Source organism: Tachypleus tridentatus, chromosome 13, assembly GCF_004210375.1.
Source record: "Tachypleus tridentatus isolate NWPU-2018 chromosome 13, ASM421037v1, whole genome shotgun sequence".
NCBI classification, from domain to species: domain Eukaryota; kingdom Metazoa; phylum Arthropoda; class Merostomata; order Xiphosura; family Limulidae; genus Tachypleus; species Tachypleus tridentatus.
In genome coordinates, this window is record NC_134837.1 from 150,611,483 (window position 1) to 150,637,880 (window position 26,398).

The 26,398-nt window shown below is 33.2% G+C and overlaps 1 protein-coding gene across 1 annotated transcript in view; it reads right to left on the reverse strand.

Moving 5' to 3' along the window:
• LOC143239381 (uncharacterized) overlaps positions 1 to 26,398 on the reverse strand; it is a 47,652-nt gene that overhangs the window by 15,162 nt on the left and 6,092 nt on the right. The window contains exons 2-3 of the mRNA XM_076480395.1: positions 3,449 to 3,654; positions 2,484 to 2,619 (exon numbers count right to left, since the gene is read on the reverse strand). Coding sequence (XP_076336510.1) covers positions 2,484 to 2,619; positions 3,449 to 3,654 — 342 coding nt within the window. The remainder of the gene's footprint in view (positions 1 to 2,483; positions 2,620 to 3,448; positions 3,655 to 26,398) is intronic.

Sequence of the window (26,398 nt, forward strand, 5' to 3'; positions counted from 1 at the left end):
TTTATATTGCTCATTCTTCCATGTCATAACAGAATGTAAACTTCAATACTATGATAATGCTTCACTGATCCATGTTGATAATTAAATGAACCAAGTTGAGAAGACTTATTCTTTAGAATTCCCATAGGGCCAGGTGGTAAGGGCGCTTGACTCGTAATCTGAGGATCACGGGTTCGAATCCACGTTACACCAAATATGCTCGCCCTTTAATCCGTTGGGGCGTTATAATGTCACAATCAATTCCACTATTCGTTGGTAAAAGAGTATCCCAAGAGTTGGCGGTGGCTGGTGATGACCAGTTGCCTTTCCTACAGTCTTACACTACTAAATTAGGGACAGCTAGCGCAGATAGCCCTCTCGAAGCTTTGCGCGAAATTAAACAAACAAACAGAATTTACATATACTTGTAACAAGAACATACCATAATAATTCTACTTAAATGAACATATTGATCAAATTTGGGGTTTGAAACAACTATCATGGTACTTCATGCAGTGTCTTTACCATACAAAAAGAAGCTAGCGTATAGTACCGGTGTATGCTAGAAGAAATTAATTTAAAGCACTCCTCAAATAAACCTTACTAAAAACAATGTTTAACACGATATATTAAACTTTGTTGTCATGTTACGGCCAAGAAGACGTAGGGAATTGTCAGTAGAGTAGAGCGTTCACATAAAAGGTTTACGCGATTCTAGTTGAACTCTGACAAGTTGCTGCAGACTTGAAATGCTCCCCAAACATTCTCAAGTACAAACTAGATCGTAAGACAGAGACAGATACATTTAAAAATAGGAAAGAAAAAGGCAGCATTACTTAAAATTCAATGATAATAATGCTGTTAGCTGTCTTCGTTTATGCAGCCTTCGGGACAAAAGGAAGACTGCCACTGATCTCAAGCATGAGATAGAAGACTTTGTATCAATGACAGAAAACATTTCATGCCTACAATATTAAGAAGACTCAATAAGAATGGAATATTTGATCGTGTAGCGGTTCATAAGCCTTTATTTTGATTTTCAAATATGTAGGTTATACATCTGGCGGAAGAAGGGTGAAAGATACTTTCCTCAATTTATATCACCTGCAATGAAGCCTTGGAGGGGCAGTGTGATGGTTTAGGGGTATTTTTCTGCTCAAATGACAAGAGATATTTGCAAATTAGATGAAATAATGAACTATCGCAAGTACTATCAGATACAGATCCGTTATGATATACCAAGTGGTTTGCGTATTATTGGTAAATGATTCTACAGCCATAAAGAAAACAACCCCAAACACTAATTCAACCTATGCAGAAATTACTTAGCTAAGAAAGAAGCTGCTGGAGTAATTCAAATGATGCAATGACCCCCATAGAACTCCGATATCAACCTAATTGAGCAGATCTGGGAATTGATAGATAAAAAACTTGATAAATAAACGTTACTTCCAAATAAACTTTATAGAAGTGTAGTAGAGACATATGGAGTAAAATGATAAAGAACACTGATCAAATGTGTTGCAACAATGCCTGAAATACTGTCTGCAGTTATTAAAGTAAAAGGGGGACACAAAATATTAACTGTTTGTTGAATTCAGTCAATTACACTGAATTTCTGTTGTATTAAGTATGAAGATTAATAAAAAATTGATGTTCCACCTGTAACTTGTCTTCCACTGTTCTTCGAAAACAGCCCGAAATATAATTTTTGACTTTGTCCTAACACTTTTGCACAGTGACGGAAAGATAAAATGAAATTAAGTGATCATTTTTCTTTAAATAAGCCATTATAAATTAAACTAGCTGTTAAAGTCTAAAAAAATAAAGCATTTAGTTTTGCTTGTATCTCTGACGATCAAGCTTCATCTGCAGAGACAGCCATGTGGTAAGAATAAAGCCCTTTGCTATCCTTAGATCCTAAACTATAAAATATGAAATGGGAAAAACCTATGTTGAATCTACTTTTATTATTTCTAGCTGAATGTGATGTTCAGTATTAAATAAAATATGAACTAACGTAAAAAGAATATTGGTTCTTAGCACGGAAAGAATTTGAATAAACTACAAGAAAATATGGGATATTTGGCATTCATGAACAACAAAAACGTTTTGTCCAGCTTTCTAAGTACAGAACAACCCAGAAAGTGTTCTGTATGAGCTACGTGTAGCCTTTGCACAGACTACTTGTAGAGTTTGACAGTACTGAAAATAGAATTTGTTGTATTGATTTTTAGGTTGTTTTTTTTGACAACTCTAACCTGCTATCTGTTTGAAATATATAAATTTCTTCCTACTGCAAAGATAAATATTTAAAAATATAATGCCAATTAGCTATGAACTAGAATATTATTCATAATATACCTATGAATTAATAATATAAATAATAGTGTAACATATGTATAGATATGTTCGTGTGTGTATTTTCTTTAATCTGCTATCCATTTTTTACTCCTAACATATAATTCAATTTTGCCTTTAGTTCAAAATTTTGGAAAGCTTACCATAGACTTTCAATTTTTTCTCTGCTTGCACGGTTTTGTAAGAGGGCGCTTCTGTTGATACTTCACAACCATAAAGACCATCAGTATTAAGGTCTGTTTGATCTAGGTATACGTGTGTTTGATTGGAGTTTTTAAGCTGTGAATTATAGGGATCATTAAAATATTAAAACTTTATAAGTAACGTGAATAAAAGTACAACACAAATATTGAAATAATTATAAAATTGATAAGAACTTTCAACCTGTGAAATGGAAGATCTTATACTTTATTTCATGCTATCTAAATATCTCTCAAAATATTTATACTTAATAATATAAAATATTAAGTAAATGAAAAAACAAAACACACTTTAACATTTTATGAAACTTGATTATTTTTGTAGTTCTAATTACTCAGTGGCTGTAACTGAGCTATTATGTTATGGTACAAGGTTTATCATATTCGAAATAATTCAATGTGCATGAAAGTGTGTCTAATAGCAATGATATTTCCTTATATTATATACCAAAGTCTGATTTTAAAAAACAACAACAACTCAGAAACTATAAAGTTCATTGAATCTTATTTTTCTGTTTCCTTATCAGTAATGATATCGTTAGACGGGAGAGTTAGTTTAATAAGAGCACATTTTTTTTTCTCATCTTGCAGGAAATTTACTTTTATGCGTAGGTTTAGGTTTCACGTAAATTTCAGAATTTTAAAATGTCTTGAAACGAACGCAGAGTAAAGTATATTTGTAATCTCTTTTCCCAGTCAAGACAAATGTAATAGGAATTTTCAGACGTACGAACATAGTGCACTTAAAAACAGTTCGTCTTGAAAACTTTGATTTAATAAAAAAAAATTATTTCGCCTTTTTAAAGTGTACGACTCTTTGTGAAATCATTTAAATTTATCAAAATCAGGAAATACATTTGACGAAGCAATAAATGTGTTTAACAATTTACTCGTTAGAGGGAACTTACATCCACATGAACTCCAACTAAATCATACTTTTGTCCTGGGGGATTGTCACTTGGAAGGAACCTGTAGAATTCAACATGGTTTTTATACCATTTCACAGAGTAGAGTTCATCTCCCTCTAGGTTATACCAGCAATAAAGCCATACAGGACTCGTTAGTCTCACGACAGCCGGAACATGGAGATCGACAAGTTTTAGGCTCAGAGCAACTGTAAAAATAACGTTTAATTTAAGCAACTAACTTTCGCTATTTGTGGCTGTTAAGTAGGTTTGGTTTAATAGTTTTTATAGAACATTAACTATTGTGCTGTCAAAATACGGAATCACTCTTCCTGGTAAAATAATGATAAAAAAAAAGATTATAGGGTGATAGTGTTTCGAGAACTTTAAATTTTGACAGGGCAATAGCAAGCTAATTATAATTTAAGTTGAAAGAAGAGCGTAAATTTAACGTATTTCTAGGTCAGTTTAAATTAGCAGTTGCGCTTACCTTATTTTCTGAAACAGAATTCTCATCCAATAAAATATATAGTGCCTCTTAAGCTTCAACATATTTTTTGTTCCTTGCTTGGGTTTATTTGAAACCGAGTTTTTTCGAAGTTACCGATGTACATATTAAAATGGGGTTTGCATCAGCTAATATTTGAGCTTAGGCTAAGCCTATTTCTACTTTGATGTTGTTAGACGCATTTTGCCTTTTCAATGAAATTTCAATCTTGAGAAAAGAATTCGAATTGCTTATTTCCTGCGAAATATATTTCAAGGAATAGTTTTCTGAAATACAATAACGGCCTTGACCAAGTAACGTCGTGAAACAGGATTAGGCTTGACATTTTGAAACACGATTAATTATAGTAAGCAGATGTAACAGTGAATATAAGAATATAAGTGGGCCTAAGTTCCAAATCCTATAGAACATTTATGGTAGTTTGAGCAATAAAGACAAAACTTAATATTTTCTCTGATCCGTCGATATAAACCCATAATTCTTCAATGCTGACAACAACGTCTATATACTTTATATATGTGAAATGGGTCGTAACTGTTCTATCTATCTACATAAGCTATTTTCCATACTGTCTGTTTTATGGAAATAGAATATTTGGCATTTTTGGTTTAAGTTAATGAAAAGTACATTGGAAAAAAAGGAAGATTTTAAAAGTGGAGTCTCAGATAGATAATCTTGTTTCTCCTAGTCTGTCCTTATAAGTGTTTTACGAGGAAAAGTAAATCTAACGCAACTTTTATGAATATAGTTCATGTATATAAAGAACATATTTCTGGTTATTTGCAGTCAAAAATGGTGGCGTGAAGGCTTTGCAGCTTGTTACAGTAAAACAGCTCAAGGAATTTCACATGTTTTTGCAGCGAGTTGTCTTGAATACTTCTACAAGATGTCATAGAGAAGTCGCACAAAGATATTTTAGTATAAAAATGGATTAGAGGTATTTAAACGATGCTACTAAAAGATAAAAAAATCTATAGGACGCTACTGAGAGAGGTGAAACTTTTACAAGATGCTACAGTCAGGTGGCATTAACTATTTTTCAGGATACGATAGAGACATGACATGAAGTATGTCACAGGATTACACAGAAAAATAGTTTGAAATATTTTACAGGATATAATAGAGAAACGACATGAAGCATGGGATTCCGCAGAGAAATGGCGTGAAACCTTTTCTGGGAAGACACAGAACGGTAATAAACTAATCAACAGATCCATACTGAGGTACATATTCATATTGTTCATATACTAAAGACACTTTCCGACAATTAAAGCAAATTCCTGATGTTATCTCTAAAGGAATCAACGAAAATGTTTTATTTATGTTAAAGCAAGAATGATAGAAATTGTTGGGCATAAGGATAGCTCCTATGTTGTATACTTTTATACATTGCATCAAAATACTTCACAGAAGTGAAAGAACAAGAAATATGAAACACTTATTCTGAAATTAACAGCTTTTCTCAAATTATTATAATAGTAAGCCAGTTGTCATTGATGGTTTACATGTTAAGGTCAGATAATTTATTAAGGCGTTTATAGACAAGAAGAACGTATCAGCAACATAAAACTTTCCTGACTATATTTACAAATTACTGTTTCTGGTATAAAAATAAATTATTTAATGTAATCACAAAAGAATATTAAATGCCATTGGGCGTGTCAAATAACGGTAATATGTGTAATTGACTCAAGAGTTTGTTAGCATTGTGTGTGAATTATGCATGTTGTGAGTGTTAATGTACGTATATGCTAGCTCCTATAATCTATGTGTATGTATGAAATGATATGCCTCGTTTTACCTTTTATTTTAAATTTCAAGCATAAATGAGTGATTAATTGCTCCTTGCTTCCTTAGGCTTATCTGGAGAGACTGCAGAAGAACCACCACAAAATGGGAGACGCCCTGTTCCTAAAACAGATACATTCAGATGAACTTACATCCTTCTTTATAGGCCACGTGTTTTTTGGTTTTTTTTTTGTTAAGAATACAATGAGGTTACTGATTACCAGTTTCATTTAGTTAAAAGGTTATTGCCAGAAAAGATGTATGTGCATAAATTATACATGTTTAGTAAATATAAAGTTGAGTTACTTTATGTTAATCGTGATAATCCATAAAGGTTAACGGATTGAAATGGAGACGAATTGAAATTTCATTTAATTCTTCTCTGCTTTACGTTTGTGCATTTTGACAAAACAAATCATTCTACATAGAAAGTTTGCTCTTAGAGATACAAAAAACAAATAAACGATAAATGTTTTTTTAACTGAATGTGTTTTTGAACATTGCCTGTAGACTCTTCAGTTTTGTACGAACACAATACACCGTTAACTAACACTTAGTCTTTAAGAAAATCTAGTCGCATTTACTACTTTATTTTAATCATTCTGTAATAGGCCTTTCAAATCATGTGTACTCTGTATGCAAAGGGGTAAAATATTTAGGCTTCTATGAAAGGAATTCTAGGGCGTCTGACTTATTGCTTTTTGCATCTATTTTCTAAAGCAGTTAAAGAGAAGTTCACGTTAGTCGAAATGATCCTACTAAACACAGTACGCTTGCTTAAACGAGGTGAAAATACACGCACCCCACTCCATCTTGTTTAGGCGATTCATGTTCGATTAACACAAAATCGAAAAGTCGTGTGGACCAGTTAAAATTAACAGATAAAAAAATAGCTTTTGTCTTAATAGCTTGAACATACGATTCAATTTCTCCTTTATTCTTGGATAGAAAGATACTGACAGCTCATGGAACATAGAAAGATACTGACATATCATGGGACAAGGCTTGAGACTATTTTAAGAATCTAATAAAAGGCGAAAGTCTAAATTACTATGCATTTAAATTCCTTCATTTAATTTCAGTTGGCTATTACTGCATGCAAATAAATAATTCCCCAGACATCTATGACATCGAGGCACATAACTAGAGATTTGAAAAAAGGAAAGCTTTAAAAGAACGACCCGAAAGCTGCTGACTTAACTAAAGATTAAAGTATTTTCAATAGTTTTCAAACGTTGTCTTTCAGTTATATGTTTAAAGAATAAAATAACGCTAAATGCTACTTTTCTGAGGATAAAAGAAAATTATCTCGAAGGGTTATTCTTGTCCAGAAGTTTAGGCGCTAACAAAACTATTATACAATTTACCTTCGCATATAAGTATCATATACCGTTTAATAAAACAATCTGTTCGTTAAAGCCTAGGACAAACTACCCATAGCCACATCTTATCTCACGACAACATGTTTTACTTGCCTAAGCCTCTCGTGCGCGTCGACGTCATACAGTCAGTTAGATTTACGTTTGAAAATTTGCAAGTGTTTCGACAACTCCGAAAATATTTCAAAGCTAATAGGGAATTATTTTTCGTTTTAGCAAAACCTAACTAGATACTCAATTCAAACAGTTTTAATGTCAATATTGGAGAAGTAATACCTTTAACTTAAAATAAATATCGTCTTTGAGATCAACTACTTTAATAACAATTATCTGAACAAAATACATGATATCTAAGATTAATTACCTACGTAGGACATGTGTATTCAAATACGATGAGATAAAATAAGTCTCATTGTACTGAAGCTCACCTTTCTAGACAGGGCCAATGGTACGTTTATTAGTTAAAACACAAATCTTGGGATATTCATGTTTGCTTACCTAAAGAGATTATGATATAAACAACCATCACTCACAGTTATGTTTAAGACGAAAATCAAAACAAATAACAAGCTAATAAAATAACAATTTATTTTAAAAATTCTTTGATAGTCAACTATTCAAATGTGGTAGAATTAGCAAAAATTGCTTTAGTTAAATTTAAGTTTTCTAAATCTTTGTACTTTTTAAAAATTGCGATATGTAAAAAGTCCCCTTTCCCCCTAAAAAAACAAACAACTTTAAGATTGTATTAGGAATGAACACCAAAAGTTTATTATATGGGTAATCGTTCAGCCATGACAGTAAGGTGTACTTATTAAATAGCAGGTCTGGTTAATTCGTTTTACATTAATTCCTGAGTTTCATTCTTCAATATCGATGAGTATGAAAAATCAATATCAACCACGTGATAGATTCACTTCCGTAGATAAGAGGTTTTTTATTTCTTATTTTAAAAATTAAGCTATTCAATAATGTATGTTTCAATCACTTAGACTTTGATGCAAAGTGCTTTTAAATAGTATCTGTAAAATTTGCAACAACTGTATGGAATAAAAATGAATCTATACAAACATAGCCCCCCCCTAGTACAGCGGTAAGTCTACAGGTTTACAACGCTAAAATCAGGGGTTCGATTCCCCTCGGTTGGCTCAGCATATAGCCTGATTTGGCTTTGCTATAAGAAAGACGCACACACTATATAAATATAATGCTACTGTCTTGTATGTACATCTCATTACTTCGCGGGATCCGGATGAATCTCCAACAAAACTGGTATAAAGATTCATAATGTTCATGTGATGGTGCATACAAATTTTTAATTTTGCATTTTGAAATTATGTTGTTTTCTCCAACACTCCGCCGTTCCTTGTTGGGACAACTGTAAATCTACGGATTTACAACTATAAAATGAGGGGGTTGAATTTCCCTCGGTGGACACAGCACTTAGCCCGACTTGGCTTTGCTATAAGAAATACACATACTACTTTCATCTCCTGGTCTGTTGAGTCTGTGGAAATTTGCGATTTTACATTTTGTTGTTTTCTTTTCCTATGTTCTAAGATAACCTTTCATTAATCACGGATTTACATAACTTCAGTCTAAGAAATAAGTACTCCAGATAATAATTTAATATATTTGTTGAACAGTTGTTGTCCAGTTGTTAAGACGTTTGTTGAATCACTGTCGTTTACCTATCATTTAAACAAAAATTCAAAACAGTCTTTAGTATATTTATTAATCATGTTTTACTACATTCTTTATACAGTAAAAATTAATAAAATTAAAGAGAGAATTTTGTGCCTTATTGAGTATTGGCTTATTTCAGATATGTTCTGGCTTATATATATTAAGAGATTATACATCTTTGTAGATTTAAAACAACGAAGTGAATTTATTGTGAAGCAAATTATTTTTTCATATTTTAAATTTGTTTCATATGTACATCACAAGTTATTCCACATGGGATGACATTCCAATAAAGCCTTAAATGTGAAACTATATGGCTCTTCTATTTTTTATTTTTTGTTCAAGCTGCAAACCGTGAGAGATAACAAGTGGTCTGGTGATAGCGGTCACACACAATGATATTGTCATTTATTCTACAAAATAATCCACCAAAACTGAAGAAAAAAGTTTCGAAAGTAGGCTATCACAGAAATTATGATATGCAGTGTAGATTTATTTTGTTTGATGAATTTCGTGCAAAGGTACTCGAAGATTATGTGCGTTAGCCGTCCATAATTTTGAAACGATAGATTAGAAGGAAGAGGGCAACTCAAAACCACCTACCTCCTGGTCTGGAGCTAGTACTTGCTAAAGAATAATGGGATTAAATGTCACATTATAATGTTTTCAAGGCTGAAATGGCGAGTATGTTTGGTGAAGAGATTCGAACTAGTGACTCCATATATTGTTAGTAGAGTGCCGTAACCACCAGGCACAGTGTAAGTAAAAGACAGTTCTACATACTAGCCGAAAGGAGTCTAGAACACATAAAACTATTTAAACTTTTAGGTATCTTAAGACTCTGGATTCATTAGAACGAACATTTAGGTATCATTAAAACTTTGGATTCGTGAGAAAGAGCACTATTTCTTTTGGTATTTATAAGAATCAACTGCTTAAGATAAAGATAAAATGTTTTATTATATCTGAAAAAAATATTAGTCTGGACATAGAAAGCATAATATGCGACAAAATATCTTATTAAAAATAGTCATGTCTATGTAACTTACTCATTTTTCAATATTATTACTTCAAAAAGGTAATCTTTTAAATCTCTAATTACAATTAATGTAACAGAATCGAAAATTCATTAACTTAGTTAAAATCTTACAGTGTAAGATCCTCTTACGTTATTTTAAAATTGTAAATTATGAAAACCATTTCAAAGTATTCTTGCTTACTTTTTTAATGTTTAAGAAACAGCTCTTTAACATGTTCAATGCCGTAGACAAGATAACTCGTCCAAGCCGATCGGTAACAGAGTGCCACGGACGTGTTAATTTGTTCTCAATAATACCTAACTTCAACGTTAGATGTCAGCACCACACATGCATTTGACCTACTTAGAAATTGTTTCACTTTCGATCTAAAATGGTGTCATGAAAAACATTACAAAATGAAGAAGCGTTAGAGTTGTATTGTAGCAGCTGAAATACTTGGCAGTCAACAGGTTATAGTTATTTAAAACATTAATTAAGTTATTGGAAATAATTAAATTATTTAAGTCACATAAAGGTCCCTCTAGTTGTACCTGTTGTGATTGGCATATCAGTTTATCAATTCAAACTTCAACATACGTATATTTCAACATGAAATTTGTAATCTCTCTGATCTGAGCTTAAATGTGTGGAATTGATCCCGCTCATGTATACTGAACAATATATTTAAATAAAAGTTTGAGAACAACATTACATTATACGTGAACGGTGTAGTACAATAACTTCACAATCTATTGAAAGAAACTGAAGTAAGCTACGACGAACCAATGGCCAATGGACCAAGAAACCTCTTAGCTTTTGCAAATCTGCTAATGTTTCACCTAAAAAAGATTTTGGTCAAAATAGGTAATGTATGGAGACATAAATATTTCAAAATTTAGATGGAAAGGAATAATATCACTGCATAATTAAAATTACTATTAGCCAACTCTGTCATGCAGATATCTGAAATAATTTTACTGTGAAGATAATCCATTACGTGTGTGCGCGCGTGTGCGTGTACTGGTATTGTGGTAACTGGTAACTAACCAATCATGTACATTGATTGTTTGATTTCAGGATTTTCGTTGGAGAAGGGGGAAAAAAAGACCCGAAACTAGGGCCCATTTCCTTTTTTAACTTAACTTTGAATCTAAGACACAAGTAGTTCATCAGTTAAATAAGTGTATGTGTAGATAGTACATGGACATTGCCCTGAAAGGGGTCTGAGTAAGTGCGGGTTACTCTGGCCCTCGTGTACAATGTATAAATACACTTGACAGTTATTAAAACAAATATAAAGGAAGGAAGAAGAGGTCGACGAAATCTGATCTTACTGGGTATATAAACATCAATACCCAAATACCTATGAGAGAGAGGTCAGTTGTTTCTTTCCACAAACTAGATGTGCAATTAGTATTATATGAAGTCATTTGAGATTTAATAATAAAATATAAGAAGTAACAAATTAATATATTATATTGTTCTTTATGAGATTATAGCCTCCTTGGGGTTACCCTCAGCTAATGGCATATGATGCAAGCACATAGAACACCAACTTTAACAAATACGCAAAAAAATTCACTACTAAATAGGATTAAAATATCTAAACACATAATAAGACAACTATGAATTATTTCGCAACTGGCCCGGCATGGCCAGGTAGTTAAGGCACTCGAATAGTAATCTTAGGGTCACGGGTTCGAATCTCCCTCATACCAAACATGCTCGCTCTTTCAGGTGTGGAGGCGTTATAACGTGACGGTCTTCCCAACTATTCGTTGGTAAAAGAGTAGCCCAAGAGTTGGCGGTGGGTGGTAATGACTAGCTGCCTTCTCTCTAGCCTTTCACTACTAAATTAGGAACGACTGGTGCAGATAGCTTTTGAGTAGCTTTGCGCGAGATTCAAACCAAACAAACAATATTTCGCAACTGTAGTTGACTAAAAAAATATTCAAGCACCATTCTCAAAAAGCGTTTACTTATAGCAAGGCAAGTTTCTAAAAATTATGGTACATATCAAATTCTGATGATACATACATATGTTTTAAGTCATACCAGAATTCGTTTTATACAAGCATACAACTTGTGTAAAGGTATGCTAAGTACAGTTTGGTTTGTTTTGAATTTCGCCCAAAGCTACACGAGGGCTTACGCTAGCTGTCCCTGATTTAGAGGGAAGGGAGCTAGTCATCAGTACCCATTGCCAACTTTTGGGCTACTCTTTTACCAACGAATAGTGGGAGTGACCGTCACATTATAACGCCCCCACGGCTGAAAGGGTGAGCACGTTTGGTGTGACGAAGATTCGAACTCGCGACCCTCAGATTACGAGTCAAGTGCTTTAACCACCTGTTTTATACAATATTATATATTTTATATATATACAATCTTATTGAAGAGCGCAACACAGTAAAACAAATATATTTGTATTTGTAACAATTGTGTATATACAGATGTTAAAACGAATAACACGTATTTCATGAGAACAATTCGAAACTGATTGTGATAGTGAAAGCAAGTTATGTTCTTATTACTTATGTTTTACATATTATACAATTCAACATTTTCTCGATGACTTTAAGAACATACTACGAACATTTGTGAACGAAGCACTGGTATTGTAAAAATACACTATTTTCTTTAAGTACTCAAGCAAGTAAAGACAAAAAAAAGCCTCATTACTACATCAAATGTTTACTTTAGTACCGAAAATCTTATTTTAAAGGTTCTCTATGGATGCATGATGTACAAAAGAAGAATCGTAAATTACAGAAACTTCAGATTTTTAGCTGCGGCATAGAGGGCTGAGTGTTTTTTTTTACCCTTCAATACAAACTTTTAGCTCACAGCTCCCTCATCTCTTGAACGATTTCAGATCTAATTACATTTTTGGACTCAAGAAGTCAAACCTTTTCGATTGATGTATTTAACAACAAAAATAATTATATCTGTATTAGCTAGAAACTATGAATGATACACATGCTATTTCTATAATACACTGATGGCCAAAATCTTCAAGCCAATGAACATAGAGAAAAAATATGCATTTGGCGTTGTTAGATTCAACCATTTATTTGAGTAAGGCTTCGAAAGATGACAATAAGAAAAGGGAAAATAAAAATAAAAAAACTTTTTCAGCATTTAACAGGGAAAATGTGAACACTATGAAATTAGCCTGAATACTAGCTGGTCAAAAGTTTAAGACCATACTGTAACGAAGCGTGAATCAGTAAACATGTAACGAAATTTAGTCATTTGTGTTCACGCATTAGCGTTGTCAACATTTCCTGTATTACATTGGGTAAAATCATGGCAAAGGTTAAAAAGTTCACAGAGTTTGAACGTGGCAGAATCGTTGAGTTGCAAAAGCAAGGTATCTCTCAACGTGCCATCGGTGGTGAGATAGGGCGTAGTAAAACTGCTGTTGCAAATTTTTTAATAGACCCTAAAAGATACGAAACGAGAATTTTAAGTGATCGGCTCAAAAAACTGTCGCCGGCGTTAAGCAGGAGGATTCGACGGGTTGTCCGGCAAAACACCAGCCGATCGTCGAACAAGATTAAGGCACTTACGCTCGCAGAATGCAGCTCAAGAACAATAAGACGGCATCTACGAGAGAAAGGCTTTAAAAATCGTAAACGTCTTCAAAGGCCATGCCATCTTCCACACCACGAAACAGATCGGTTAAACTTTGCTGAGAAACACCAAACATGGGACGTAGAAAAGTGGAAGAAGGTTTTGTTCTCTGATGAGAAAAAATTAACCTGGATGGTCCAGATGGCTTCCAACGTTACTAGCACGATAAAGATATCACCACCGCAGACATTTTCTACACGACACAGTGGAGAAGGTTCCATCATGATCTAGAGTGCTTTCTCCTTTCATGGAACAATGGAGTTTCAGGTTATACATGGGCGTCAAACAGCAGCTGGCTACATTGGCATGTTGGAAAGAGCATCCATATTGACTAAAGGCCCTCGCTTGTGTGGAAATGATTGGATCTTTTAGCAGGACAACGCTGCAATCCTCAATGCTTGCAGGACGAAGGACTTTTTCTTGGCGAATAACGTGATTCTTTTGGATCATTCAGCAAGTTCGCCCAAACTGAACCCCATTGAAAATGTTTGGGGGTGGATGGCGAGGGAAGTCTATAGAAATGGACGTCAATTCCAAACAGTGCATGATCTTCGTGAAGCCATCTTCACCACTTGTAATAACATTCCAGCCAGCCTTCTGGAAACGCTTATATCGACCATGCCAAAGCGAATGTTTGCAATTATTTACAATGACGGCCGTGCAACTCACTACTGAGACTTCTTGTTGGGCATTTCCTACTCTGTTTAGGACTTTTTTTGGTATGGTCTTAAACGTATGACCAGCTAGTATTTAGACTAATTTCATAGTGTTCACATTTTCCCTATTAAATGCTAAAAAAATGTTTTATTTTTATTTTCCCTTTTTTTATTGTCATCTTTCGAAGCTTTACTCAAATAAGTACTTGAGTCTAACAACGAAAAATGCATATTTTTCTTTTTGTTCATTGCCCTTAAGATTTTGGCCAGCAGTGTCTATCTATAACTATTTACATGTCACATATTAATTGGATAAAGAATTCAAGTTGATTTTTAAATTAAGAAAATGTAGAATATCAAATGTCGAGTAATTTTCTTTACAAACCCATAATTATATTTAGCCATTGCAAATAGTTTTTATACTTTTTATCCAAATTGTATAAAGGGTTAGGCGTAGCTAAGTAGTTAAAATGTTACTGCAGAAATCACGCTTCGCACTTTGGGACCACTGCTGCGCTATAAGAGTGACAGTCAAATACTGTTATCTGATTAGTGTAACCTTAAAACTGGCTGTAGATGCTGTTAACTAGCTGGTACAATCTAAAAGTTATCTCACATACAGATTTGCACAAATTTCCAAGACATTCAACAAAATTTTAATTTCTAACCACGTTAACTCTATGCTCTTCAACATTAGGTTCATCTGTGAACAGGAAAAAAAACCCAACTAACCAAATAGTATTTCTCAATCTCAAGATCACAAGAACCGATACACAATTCCAAACAGAACTCCACAAAAAAATCAATCACCCATACTGATCTATGCATTCCCTGGGACTTAGCACATTAAGAAACCAAATAAACACAGCCAAATACTACGCTCACCCGATAAAATTAACGATGAAATCTACAAAATGAAACAACACTTCATCAACAAATTTCTTCCAAAAACCTTTGAGAAAATTATACACACACACACCTAGATCAGCAACACGGTCAACAACAAAGAAACAATGATAAATCCCAATATACAACAAACTACAAAACCTTATACTGTTGCATACCACACGTCCCCGACATCGGCGAAAAAATAACCAACATTTGGAAAAAACTTATAACAAAACACAACATTCCAGTAAACACCAAATTTGTTCAAAAACCAGGTAGAAAACTAAAGTCTACACTATGTAAAAACTACACTGACAAACACAACACTAACATTATTTATAAAATACAATGCAACAACTGTCACGACTTCTATATCATCTGGCCTGGCATGGCCGAGCGCGTAAGGCGTGCGACTCGTAATCCGAGGGTCGCGGGTTCGCGCCCGCGTCGCACTAAACATGCTCGCCCTCCCAGCCGTGGGGGTCTATAATGTGACGGTCAATCCCACTATTCGTTGGTAAAAGAGTAGCCCAAGAGTTGGCGGTGGGTGGTGATGACTAGCTGCCTTCCCTCTAGTCTTACACTGCTAAATTAGGGACGGCTAGCACAGATAGCCCTCGAGTAGCTTTGTGCGAAATTCCAAAAAACAAAAACAAACAATCTATATCATCTAAATTCTAAACAATATTAAGTTTTATGTGTCACAGAGCTATAGACTTGTCATTATATGGTATAATTTGAAAAATAATAAATGTGTTTAATTGTGACTCTTTCTCGCAACTTACATGAACTTGTCTAGCATCTAGAGTCAATTTTTTAAATAACTTGAGGGTGGAGGTAAAATTTTCCTCCACCAGTTATACTTGTTTATGAATATTTACAGCTTCATTCGTAAGCATTATATTTCCTTCTGGGAAAGCCAATCAAATATAGTCATTCAAAGTATTAAGAGGAATATACCCATAGATTAAAATTAACGGTTTACATGTAAATATTTTGTAAATTGATCAAAGCTCAAACTTAAAACCTTGACATTTATAGTTTTGCTTTATCTCAAGGAGTATTGGAAGTATCGTGTAGAAAAAAAAAAAAAGAGAAATTACATGTGATTCTATGTTAACATAATCTCTTTATTCATTGGTTTATTCTGTCTTAAATGACGCGAACCGAATTTTGGGAACTCTAATCAAATTTCATCCTGAGAGCTAATTTATACCCAATCCGTTTTTAATAGCTCTTTGAGTAAACAATCTAGGCCGAAAATTTATTTTTCTAATCAACAATAATACAAAGGCCACGATTGAACTAAGTGTTCATTGAAATAAATTAAAAGTTTTAGTTACACATTCTTTTTATCTATATATATGAAAATTAAGCCCTTTGTCTGGTTCACTAAACAGTTATTTTGAAGTATTATACAATATAACAAGAAGCAGTGCCTAAACCACAACTTCTAAGTTTGAATTCTTGAGCGGTAAGAGACTGAAGATGATAAAAGACATCTGACATAATTCTTAGAACCAGCAGAACATATTGTTTTTAAAGGTAAACTTATAGAGTACTTTTAACCTAGTAAAAGAATTCAATTCTTATATCGTAGAACAACAAAGATAAATATATACCTATTCAAAACGAAAGAAAACATCTTAGCTATGGTGTAGTCTCGGTTGAAGAAGTTAAGAAAGATGACGATTTGCCAATCCAATATCTGCACACTATAAACATTTCTGCAAGGTTCCGCTTTTTTTTTTTAGCCAAGTTATTACCGAGGTCGTATTGCTCCCGGCGCTCACAAAGAAAATCAGAAAAAGTGGTAGAAAGGGAAAAGGATTTTATTGAATTTGTACGTTCTCTGCGATTCACAGAAGCGCTTATGCTTCTAAGAAAGCTTACCAGGTATTGCATTGATTGCTTCTCTTGAAACCAATGGCCTTTACGAAATGAAATAAAGTAGTTTTGTAAGTGAAATCCTAAAAGTAATAATTATGCGTATATTCAAGTGACTATAAAACACTTTTATAGCATTAGAATACTGGAATACGGAATAAAATGCTTTACCAAAATTCTTACTTTAAAATCTTGTCGATATTGTATTTGAAATCACGACTGTAGAGAAAACAAAAATGTAACAAGCAATTTAAGTGATAAACAGTGTTATATAATAATAATAAAAATGTTTACAAGGTAAAGGTAGTTATTTGTTGATGTTATGCAGAGATAGAGGGCAAATACTCTGACACAAAATACAAAACAAGATCGAAACGTATTTGATAACCAGCAGAAGACTATTATAATAATAACCTATGCATATTGAAACGTTTCTTTTGTAATAATTTTGTATAGTAAGATAGATAAATGCATGTAGGTATACCTTTCCTAAAAACAAACACAACATTAAAAACAAAAAGCAGTGGCACAGGAGTATGTTTGCGGATATACAACGCTAATAAACCGGGTTTTGATACCCCTGGTGGGTCTATCACAGATAGCACATTGTGTAGTTTTGTGCTTAATTGCAAACAAACAAAAACTCAAAATAATTTTACATCTTTGAACATAGTAAAAGTCTTTTCAGAAAAGTGAAACTCGCCAAATTCACACGTTTGAATTAAAGAAAATAAAACAGTTAGAACCATGAGGATAATTAAAACTTACATCTTCTGATTTCTTTGATTAATTTTTTTTATTTTCCCTAAGTGTAAAAAAGTAAGGATTCAGTGATTTTATTATTTTACCAATCTTGAATGATTATTTTTCCAAAATAAAAATAAGATTATTTTACAATTGTTGGAATGCAGTCCAGTTGTTATAGTACTGGACTGTGGTTTTGTGATTCGCGCCTTTTACCATAAAAAACACAACCAAATCTGCCTCTGTAATTCGAAGCTGTGGGTGCATTAAAGAGTGATAGTCAAATTCTCTTACTTGCGCTGAATAGCAATAAAACAAACTCTGTAATATTAGAGATGGCTAGCGAAAATAGCATTCGAAGTTGCCTTGCGAGAAATTCAACAATGAAACAAATTTTTACAACTATGGTCAGATACAAATGTGCCATTACTTACAGGTTCCGAGAAAAGTTTTGTATCAATAATAGGCATCATACATTTTATTTTAAAAAGCATATACATTCATTAAATGTAACTTAAACTAATTAGTTTTTTTCTAAAGATTTGATTTTAATATGGTACTCTAAGTCGCTATTAAAATAAGGAATGTGTTGTGCAGTTTGCTTAAAGTACTAAACTTAATTGAAGTAAGAACGTTTTGTTATATGTTTGTAAGAGCACGATAGTGTATGTGTTTTTCTTATAGCAAAGCCACATTTGGCTATCTGCTGACTTTACCGAGCACGATAGATGAGGCATAGGCAAACAAATGCACACACGTGAATAAATATATTACATATAGATATAATTTTAATGGCATTTTTTATAAATTAATTCAAGAACAGCCAAAAATATGTTAATCATTCTAGATTCACTTGTAAAACATATGTAAAAATATAGGCCTTTTCCTTGAAAACAATTAAGATAGCTGATAATAATTTCAGATTGATTAAAATGGAAATTTTTATTTGCAAAAATCTATGAAAGTCGTTTGAGCAATTTAGGTGTGATTTAAATTGTATAAATAAAAACAAATACTGTAGTCTAGAATTATTAAAACTGAAACAAAATAACAGCTTTTTTATAAAAAAGTTTCAGTTTATTGAAAACTATCACTACCGCTAGCAACAACAAAATAACAAATGTCATTATCTTTACTCAAGGTTCGACAAACATCTGTCTTTAAGACTACTCTATTTGTACTATAACGTATTGTTAGTCCTCATAAATAGATGATGTCAGTATAAGATGAAACATAGCTCTGTACTGCACAAAGCATATACAGTACTTAAAAAATGTCAACACTTAGGAAATGAATATATTCATATGTATTCAGGTAGTTTGTATTTAAAAATTTTAGTAGTGTTATATGTACTTATGCGTTCTACTTGAAAAAGATGTGCCTATTCTTGAAAGTTTTAATATTGTTTTTAGAATTTGTCAACGTATTTTCGTAGACGAAGTCTCAACTCTGAGTTCTGGTTTTGTCTTATTTACCGACTAGCTTGCTAAGCGGCTGCCAGTGGGACGTATAACATGCTGGTCAAGTGCAAAGGGGAAGAAGTTGGAATTTGGTTGTTTTTTTTTTATATTAATGGGACTTGCGAGGTGATAAGGATGAACTGACTTTCTGGTAAAGCTTAATATCGAATATAATCTTAAGCCAAGTCCAGTCCGTTCTTTGTCAGATTCGCTTGTTTGTGTTCGCTTTGTAAACATAAACTAGATTCACTTTGGTGATTATCTACTGTAGCTATTCATAATTCACCTTGTGTCACCATTGTAGAAGGAAGACGGTCATTAGCTGTGAAATGGGCAATATCATACGACATTTCTTCATAGTGTTGTCGGTGCTCAAGCAAAACGTTTAGTTTTAAAGTGAAACAACTGATTTCAGATTATGTTTTTTTTTACTTGTTCACACTTTACAACAACTTAAAAGAGTCTTAAGTTATTAGTCTGAGTATCTTTTCTGTTGGCTCAAGTTATGCTTAAGAATGCCATAGACTAAGTTATAGTATTGGTGCCTTTATTAAAGATTTATTTTTATACAGTTTAACTGTATAGTTTTCTCTGTTTTTAATTTATTTCATTTTTATAATATTTGGGTATTCATTTTTTGCAAAGGAAAGGTCAGCTTCTAAATCGTGGAGAAATTATGAAGTAAAAGAAGTAAGAATAACCAAGGAAAGACTAAAATTTGAGAATTTAGCATGGTCTAATAGAATTTCTCTCCTGGGCGAATACCTCAGGAGAAATTTGTTGCTGAACTAGACCTGTATTGGTATGGGAGCTAGCAGATCATGCAAAGATCTTTATGGTCAAAGTTTTTTGGAAAGCTTCAATGTGAACCCATTTGGCCTCACATGTACTATTCTATGTGAACTTCCCAAAACAAAAGCTAGATGCATCAGGAAAACTCAGGCACAGAGAGATGAATGTTCTCTGCTGTAACTAGTAGGATGGAACAATACGTTGTAAATAATATGGTAAAGGAAAAGTCGTGCCCCACAACAATAATTTCCTAAGTACTGCCATTGCAGCTAAAGTCATCAGAAACGTCACTTTTTGATGTTCCTTTAAAAGAGAAAAAGGTATAATTGCGTAAGATAAGAAAAATACACTATATCCATCTATTATGAAAGGCAATACGGAATTGGTTTAACATTAAATACGATGACATCCCATCCTGTTGAAGTAACATATCTTATGGTATGTTTTACAAATTTATGATCACCAGGTCAAATAGTATATGCAATGTCACATTAATAGAAAATTAATCTAACAGCATGACGTTCTACAGGACCACAAAAAATTACCGCTAAAGGTTTTTTGATCTCAGTTTCTTGCAAGTGTGTATTTTATTGGGAGGGCTTATTGGAATTGTGGTTGTTCGTTTACATTATCTGCCCCAAACCTCTTTAGGATGAAGTGGTAACTCAGTTCCTCCTGTGCCACAAAACATTAAAAAAAAACAACTCTAATTTTCAATCTGAAACATCTTTTGTACACATGTGGGATGTGTTAAGTTGTAAGGATGGAAATTATGTTAGTTTAGAAACATTGCCTTAATTACTCTCCTTAAACAATTTGGTAAGTTGGCCTTGTTAGGCTTACTAAGAAATGGTCTGCTATTTTGTTCAAAAGCTTCTTGTCCGTTGTTGTAGATGGTGTTCCACGTTATTCCCTATTTTCTAATTTCTAGTAAAAACTGTGCATTGTGTTTACTCAAGTTCTCTTTCCTGTGAAATTTTTGAAGAAATTAATCTTGCTATGAAAGTTTACCTACAAGTGATATAATGTTTTACCATTGTAATTCCATTTAATCAATAGTAAAATACAATGAGTATTAGCATAGGAATTCATTGATATTTTATGTAGTTATACCTTTCTTTTTATGATTAATGATTTAATACTGTAGTTATTTACTGCATTAGAAGGTTATCTGAACTGAAGTGATAAAATGTGATGAAATACATATATATGGACTTGTAGATTTAAAACTAGAATTACTTATAAAATTCTTATGTTTTAACGTTATATATATATCGACTACTTAATTGATCGTAGATAATAAGTTGTTCAGGGCGTATAATTATTGAACACGTAATTTAATTTGATTCATGACTATAGACGTAAGAAATATCAGTACATGAAGGCGAGGTCCTCCCTAAAATGAAAATATAAAACAATTCTTAAAGGCACTCTACTCGTAACCTGGGGTTCCCGGGCTCGAATATCCGTCGCACCAAACATGCTCGCCCTTTCAGCCATGGAGGCGTTATAATGTGACGGTCAATTCCACTATTCGTTGGTAATAAAGTAGCCCAAGAGTTGGCGGTGGGTGGTGACGAATATTTGCTTTCCCTCTAGTCTTACACTACTAAATTAGGGACGGCTGGCACAGATAGCTTGCTCTCGTGTAGCTTTGCGCGAAATTTAAAAACAAACAATTCTTAAAACAGTCTTTAAAAGCACTTTCGAAAAATAAGCTTGTGAGGAACTTATGTTGCTATAAATTTATATAGGTATGTATGTATACATATCGCATATAAAAATTAGTAATTATTTTAAAACTATTATGCACCGTGCAAGGACTAACTAGTCCTCAGTTTGTTCGATCTGTAAATCCCGAAAGTTTACGAGTCAAGAACGTGCTCCACATTTTGAGGTCGTAAATATGTTTGTAGCCTTTCTGTAGTTTATATAACAACATAAATCGTTTCAATACTATTAATTACATTAATAGGCGATTCACATCAACACATTAAAATAATAATGAACCTAATATAAAATAAGCATTACAAAGATTCTATTGTCAGTCCAAGTTGTAACCTTAAAGTCATAACGGATAATGTCTGTGTTAATAGTTCCCAAATGCATTGGGGATATTCCATCCACCACGGAATCCAAACACTGATGTTGAGTTAGCCAGCCAACATGAAAAATCAATTATGAGTACGGAGTTGAGTGCTTACAACCACAACATCTCAACTTCTCCTGCCCTTTACTGTCTACAGTCAGTTGTGGGAAGGCAGTTATCTTTAAAAGCTATTACAGTTCTTAACGTAGAAATGAAGCCACCCTAAAATTTATTCTATATAAAACTTACAAGCTTGGTACTTACAAAAGTAATAAAATAAAAATAAATTATCTTAATTAGAACATACATTGTGTCATTAGAGGTCGTTAGCTAATTTTAAGTAGCTAAATTATAATTTTATTCAGTAGTAGTTGGGGTACTACTTTAGTACTTTAGGGTACCTTATTCAGTAGTAGTTGGGGTAGTTGAGCAAGTTATGGACTTGGACTTACGCTATGTGAATTCATGATTAATGAAATATGATCTTAGGACATGAAAAGATGTTTCCTTTTTACATGATTAAAAAAACCCAAATACCCATAAAAACAGAAATACACAAAATAATAATATGATTATTATTGGTATCTTTATCAAAATATTTTTCTCTCCTTCCTAGCGGAATGTAAGAACTGTAAATTTGATGTATCTCTTCATTAACCCAACAAACCTTCATGCTACATTTGGCGAAAATCCATTAACAGGGGCGAAATAGTGGTTAAAATAAAAACCCCGCAAAACATACTCGTAAAATCTGCAAAATGCAAAATTTAACATTTGTATATTTCCCCATAAACCTAATGAGCTCCCATACCAATTTTGGTAAAGATCCAATCTACACTCTTCGAAGTATTTACATGAACATACAACAGACAGTACTATTATATTTATATAGATAGCGCAAGTGCATCAGATCTGCATGTCATGTATTCACGACGTCGTATCTGCACCCTGACAATGGAGAAAAATAAAGTTTTTCTTCACAGGAAACAGGGGCGAAACGGGAAATCGTGATACCTATAGCAAATCTACATTCACACAGGATAAAAATTTCGCGAAGTTGGGGATTGCACGTCGCGTAATAAAAACGTTTTTCCAGTATCATTGAAGCAAAAGTTCCATTATAGTATGATACGGAGAAGGAAGACTATTTTCAAGTAGCTGAGCTTGTGTCGGTTCTTCCGTCTACACTAAAATAAATTTAAGATGAAATAGAGTAGGTTGGAATTGTAGTTCTATTTAAGATTATATGTATTTTATTTAAATTATTTTATAAGGGCGGAAGTTGTAAGTTTAATATGGCAGAAATTTTAGGGTGGTTTCTTTTCTACTATAGAAACTATAAGAACTTTTAAAAATAACTGAATTCTCACAACTGGCTGTAGACAATGAAGGGCAGAAGGAGTTCAGACGTTGTGGGTGTAAGCACTCAACTTACACCCCCTTAATTAATTTTTCATGTTTGCTGGCTAGTTCAACATTAGTGTTTAGATTTTCTCTGATAGATGGGATTTTCCGAACTCGTTTGGAAGCTATTACCACAGGTATTATACGTTATGTTTCAAGGTGACAGCCAGAACTGACGTTGGTATCTTTACCAAAATATTTTTCTATCCTCCCCAGCGGAATGTACGCGAACTCGCACAGATGAAAATCTGATTTCGATCGTCTATTGTGCAGCTTTGTACTTAATTCTAAACAAAGAAACAAAATCATTTTAATGTTGGTATATATATATAAACAGAATATGATTTGATTCAGTTGTATTACGTTTTTCCCAATATTGTACTTCATTTTCCTTTATCTAGTTAGAAGTTCTGCATGAATACAATATCTAAACACATCTTTTTTTTTACAATAAAATACATTTCTTAAGAAAAACATCTCTCTCTAACTAACTACCCACGCCCAGAAAGAAAATAAAAACTGTAAAAGGTTTTCTCATATTTCAACGTTTTTCGTTCTTGAGATATTTGTAATAATATTTACTGTTTAGGAAAAAGATTATTTAAGGAGCTTTTGACATTTTAATTAAGGCAAGTGTATGTTCCCAAATGTCGAGTCTGTCTGACATATAGAGTTTTCCAAATAATATCTAAAAAGCAATTTTTATAGCTAAGGCTAGAAATTTTATATGAAAATTAGTTTTATCGCGAGGACACATTTCTTTTCTTCACTATATATACATAAATAAGAGTTAGTTATGTTAACTGAAATACATTTTCACGTAAAAGATTTCTATTTTTAAAGTAGATACAAAATCGGTAGTAGCTGCTTTTTTGTCTGGCACACGAGAACACCTTGGAAGAGATGAAATAGGTTTGTAAAGAACTCTCAAAAAAAGAAGAACAAATATTTACTTATATTTAATATATACATCCAATAAGTCTGAGGGCCCATAATGCTAAAGACCGGGTTTCAATGCCCGCCATAAGCACTGATAGCATTATGAACCTTCAGACTTATTGTTGAGCAATCGGAGGGATACTATTATAGGGTTTTTTTTACGACCTATCTATTATACTACTAAAAGCATTATAATCTGTGTCCTTGTGAAGCGTTTTGGTTGAGGCTTCTTTTGTATTATATATTTTATATTTTGTTAACACACACATACATATACACACACACCTGATATCCGAGTAAAATATAGGCAGGATAACATTTCGTTCTCTAATTCACTTCTTCGCCCGGCATGGCCATATGATTACGGGCGTTCTCCTCGTTCGAATCACCGTCACACTAAGTTCGTCCTTTCAGCCGTGGGGGTGTTATAATATGACGGTCAATCCCACTATCCGTTAGTAAAAGAGTAGCTCAAGAGTTGGCAGTGGGTGACTAGCTGCCTTCCTACTGCTAAATTAGGGACGGCTAGTGCAAATACCCCTCATGTAGCTTTGCGCGAATGTCAAACTAATTCTTTATTTTTTTAAATAATAAGCGATAAAACCTTACAACCCGAATTTACAGAATTTTTACCATTTTATATTACGATTTTATGAGCCTACGCGTTTTTATGACGTCATGAATTTTAAAAAATATATTTTCATCATTGGTTGAAAAATGTATTCCCATTTGTTTCTATGATGGTTATATATTTACATGTGAATTATAACATACAAATTCAAACGTTACACGACATCGCATTACGTTAGTTTTAGTCGTACATCTTCAAAGTTTTGTACTTAATCCCTTTGAAATAGTTTTCCCGTGGTAGAAATACATTATTTATGCGAACACGTTACTTTAATAAATGCCAAATAAAGTTTGCTGTGAAACATGAAAACTTACTTGTATTACAAAATGTCAGCTTATATTACAAAGGTAATTTAACGTTTTACCAGAAAGAGCTAAAATAGAATACGAATTAAAAATAAAACAGAAAGGATACAATATTCGTAATGAAATAAATCTAATGTAACCTTTTTATAATTAAAATATGTATAACTTAGGTTAATTGCACTTAATAAGAACAATGCTCTAGATCTTGTTCTGAGCAAGTTTTTTTTCCATCTTCGATTGTTTTAATCATGCCAGTGATTAGTTGAGTCGGGATGCGCTATAAATTGCAGTCAAACTATACTATTCTGCAACATTAGAGTATCCCACGAGTTAGCGTTGGATACTCTTGGCTATCTGTTTTCCTTCTAAACTATCACTACAAAATTCGTAACAGCAATGCGCAAATATGTGTGCTTTTGTGCAAAATCCCTAAACAAACAAACAAGACTGGTGGTCATGATTGAGCATTATTGCAATTTCCATTGTAGTAAACATTGTTTGTTTTTTAAATTTCGTGCAAAACTACACGAAAGTTATCTGCGCTTGCTATCCCTAATTTAGCAATGTAAGACTAGAGGGAAGGCAGCTGGTTATTACCACCGACCGCCAACTCTTAGGCTACTCTATTACCAACAAATAGTGAGATTGATCGTTTATTTATAACACCCTCACGGCTGAAAGGGCGAGTATATTCGGTGTGACGGGGATTCGATCACCTGGCCATGTCGGGTTGTATTAGGATGACTAAGTTGGCTTTATATCACGTCGTACGAGGGAAGCGGATTCTAAGACCATGCTTCAGTGTATCAAAGACTCCAAAGCTCATTCCATTCGCTATGCACCAAGGGATACTATATATTTCCTGTCGAATGGAATTGCTACGATTCCAGTTTCTTTGACCATCTTTCTTATAAAAACAGTTATTGATTTTAAAGTGCAGTTGAAAACCTTTACAATTTTGGTTTTCGAACCTCGTACACTTCAAACTTTTTTTTTGTTAACGGCACTTAACTTTATGCAAAACTTTAGCGAAATGACTTTATGGATCAGAGGATTCTCTTTTGAAACCATAACTTTTTTCTTTGAAATTGTGGGCGTTGCTCAGGGTTGCGCTGGAATGCGATTTAGGCACCCATTTCTGC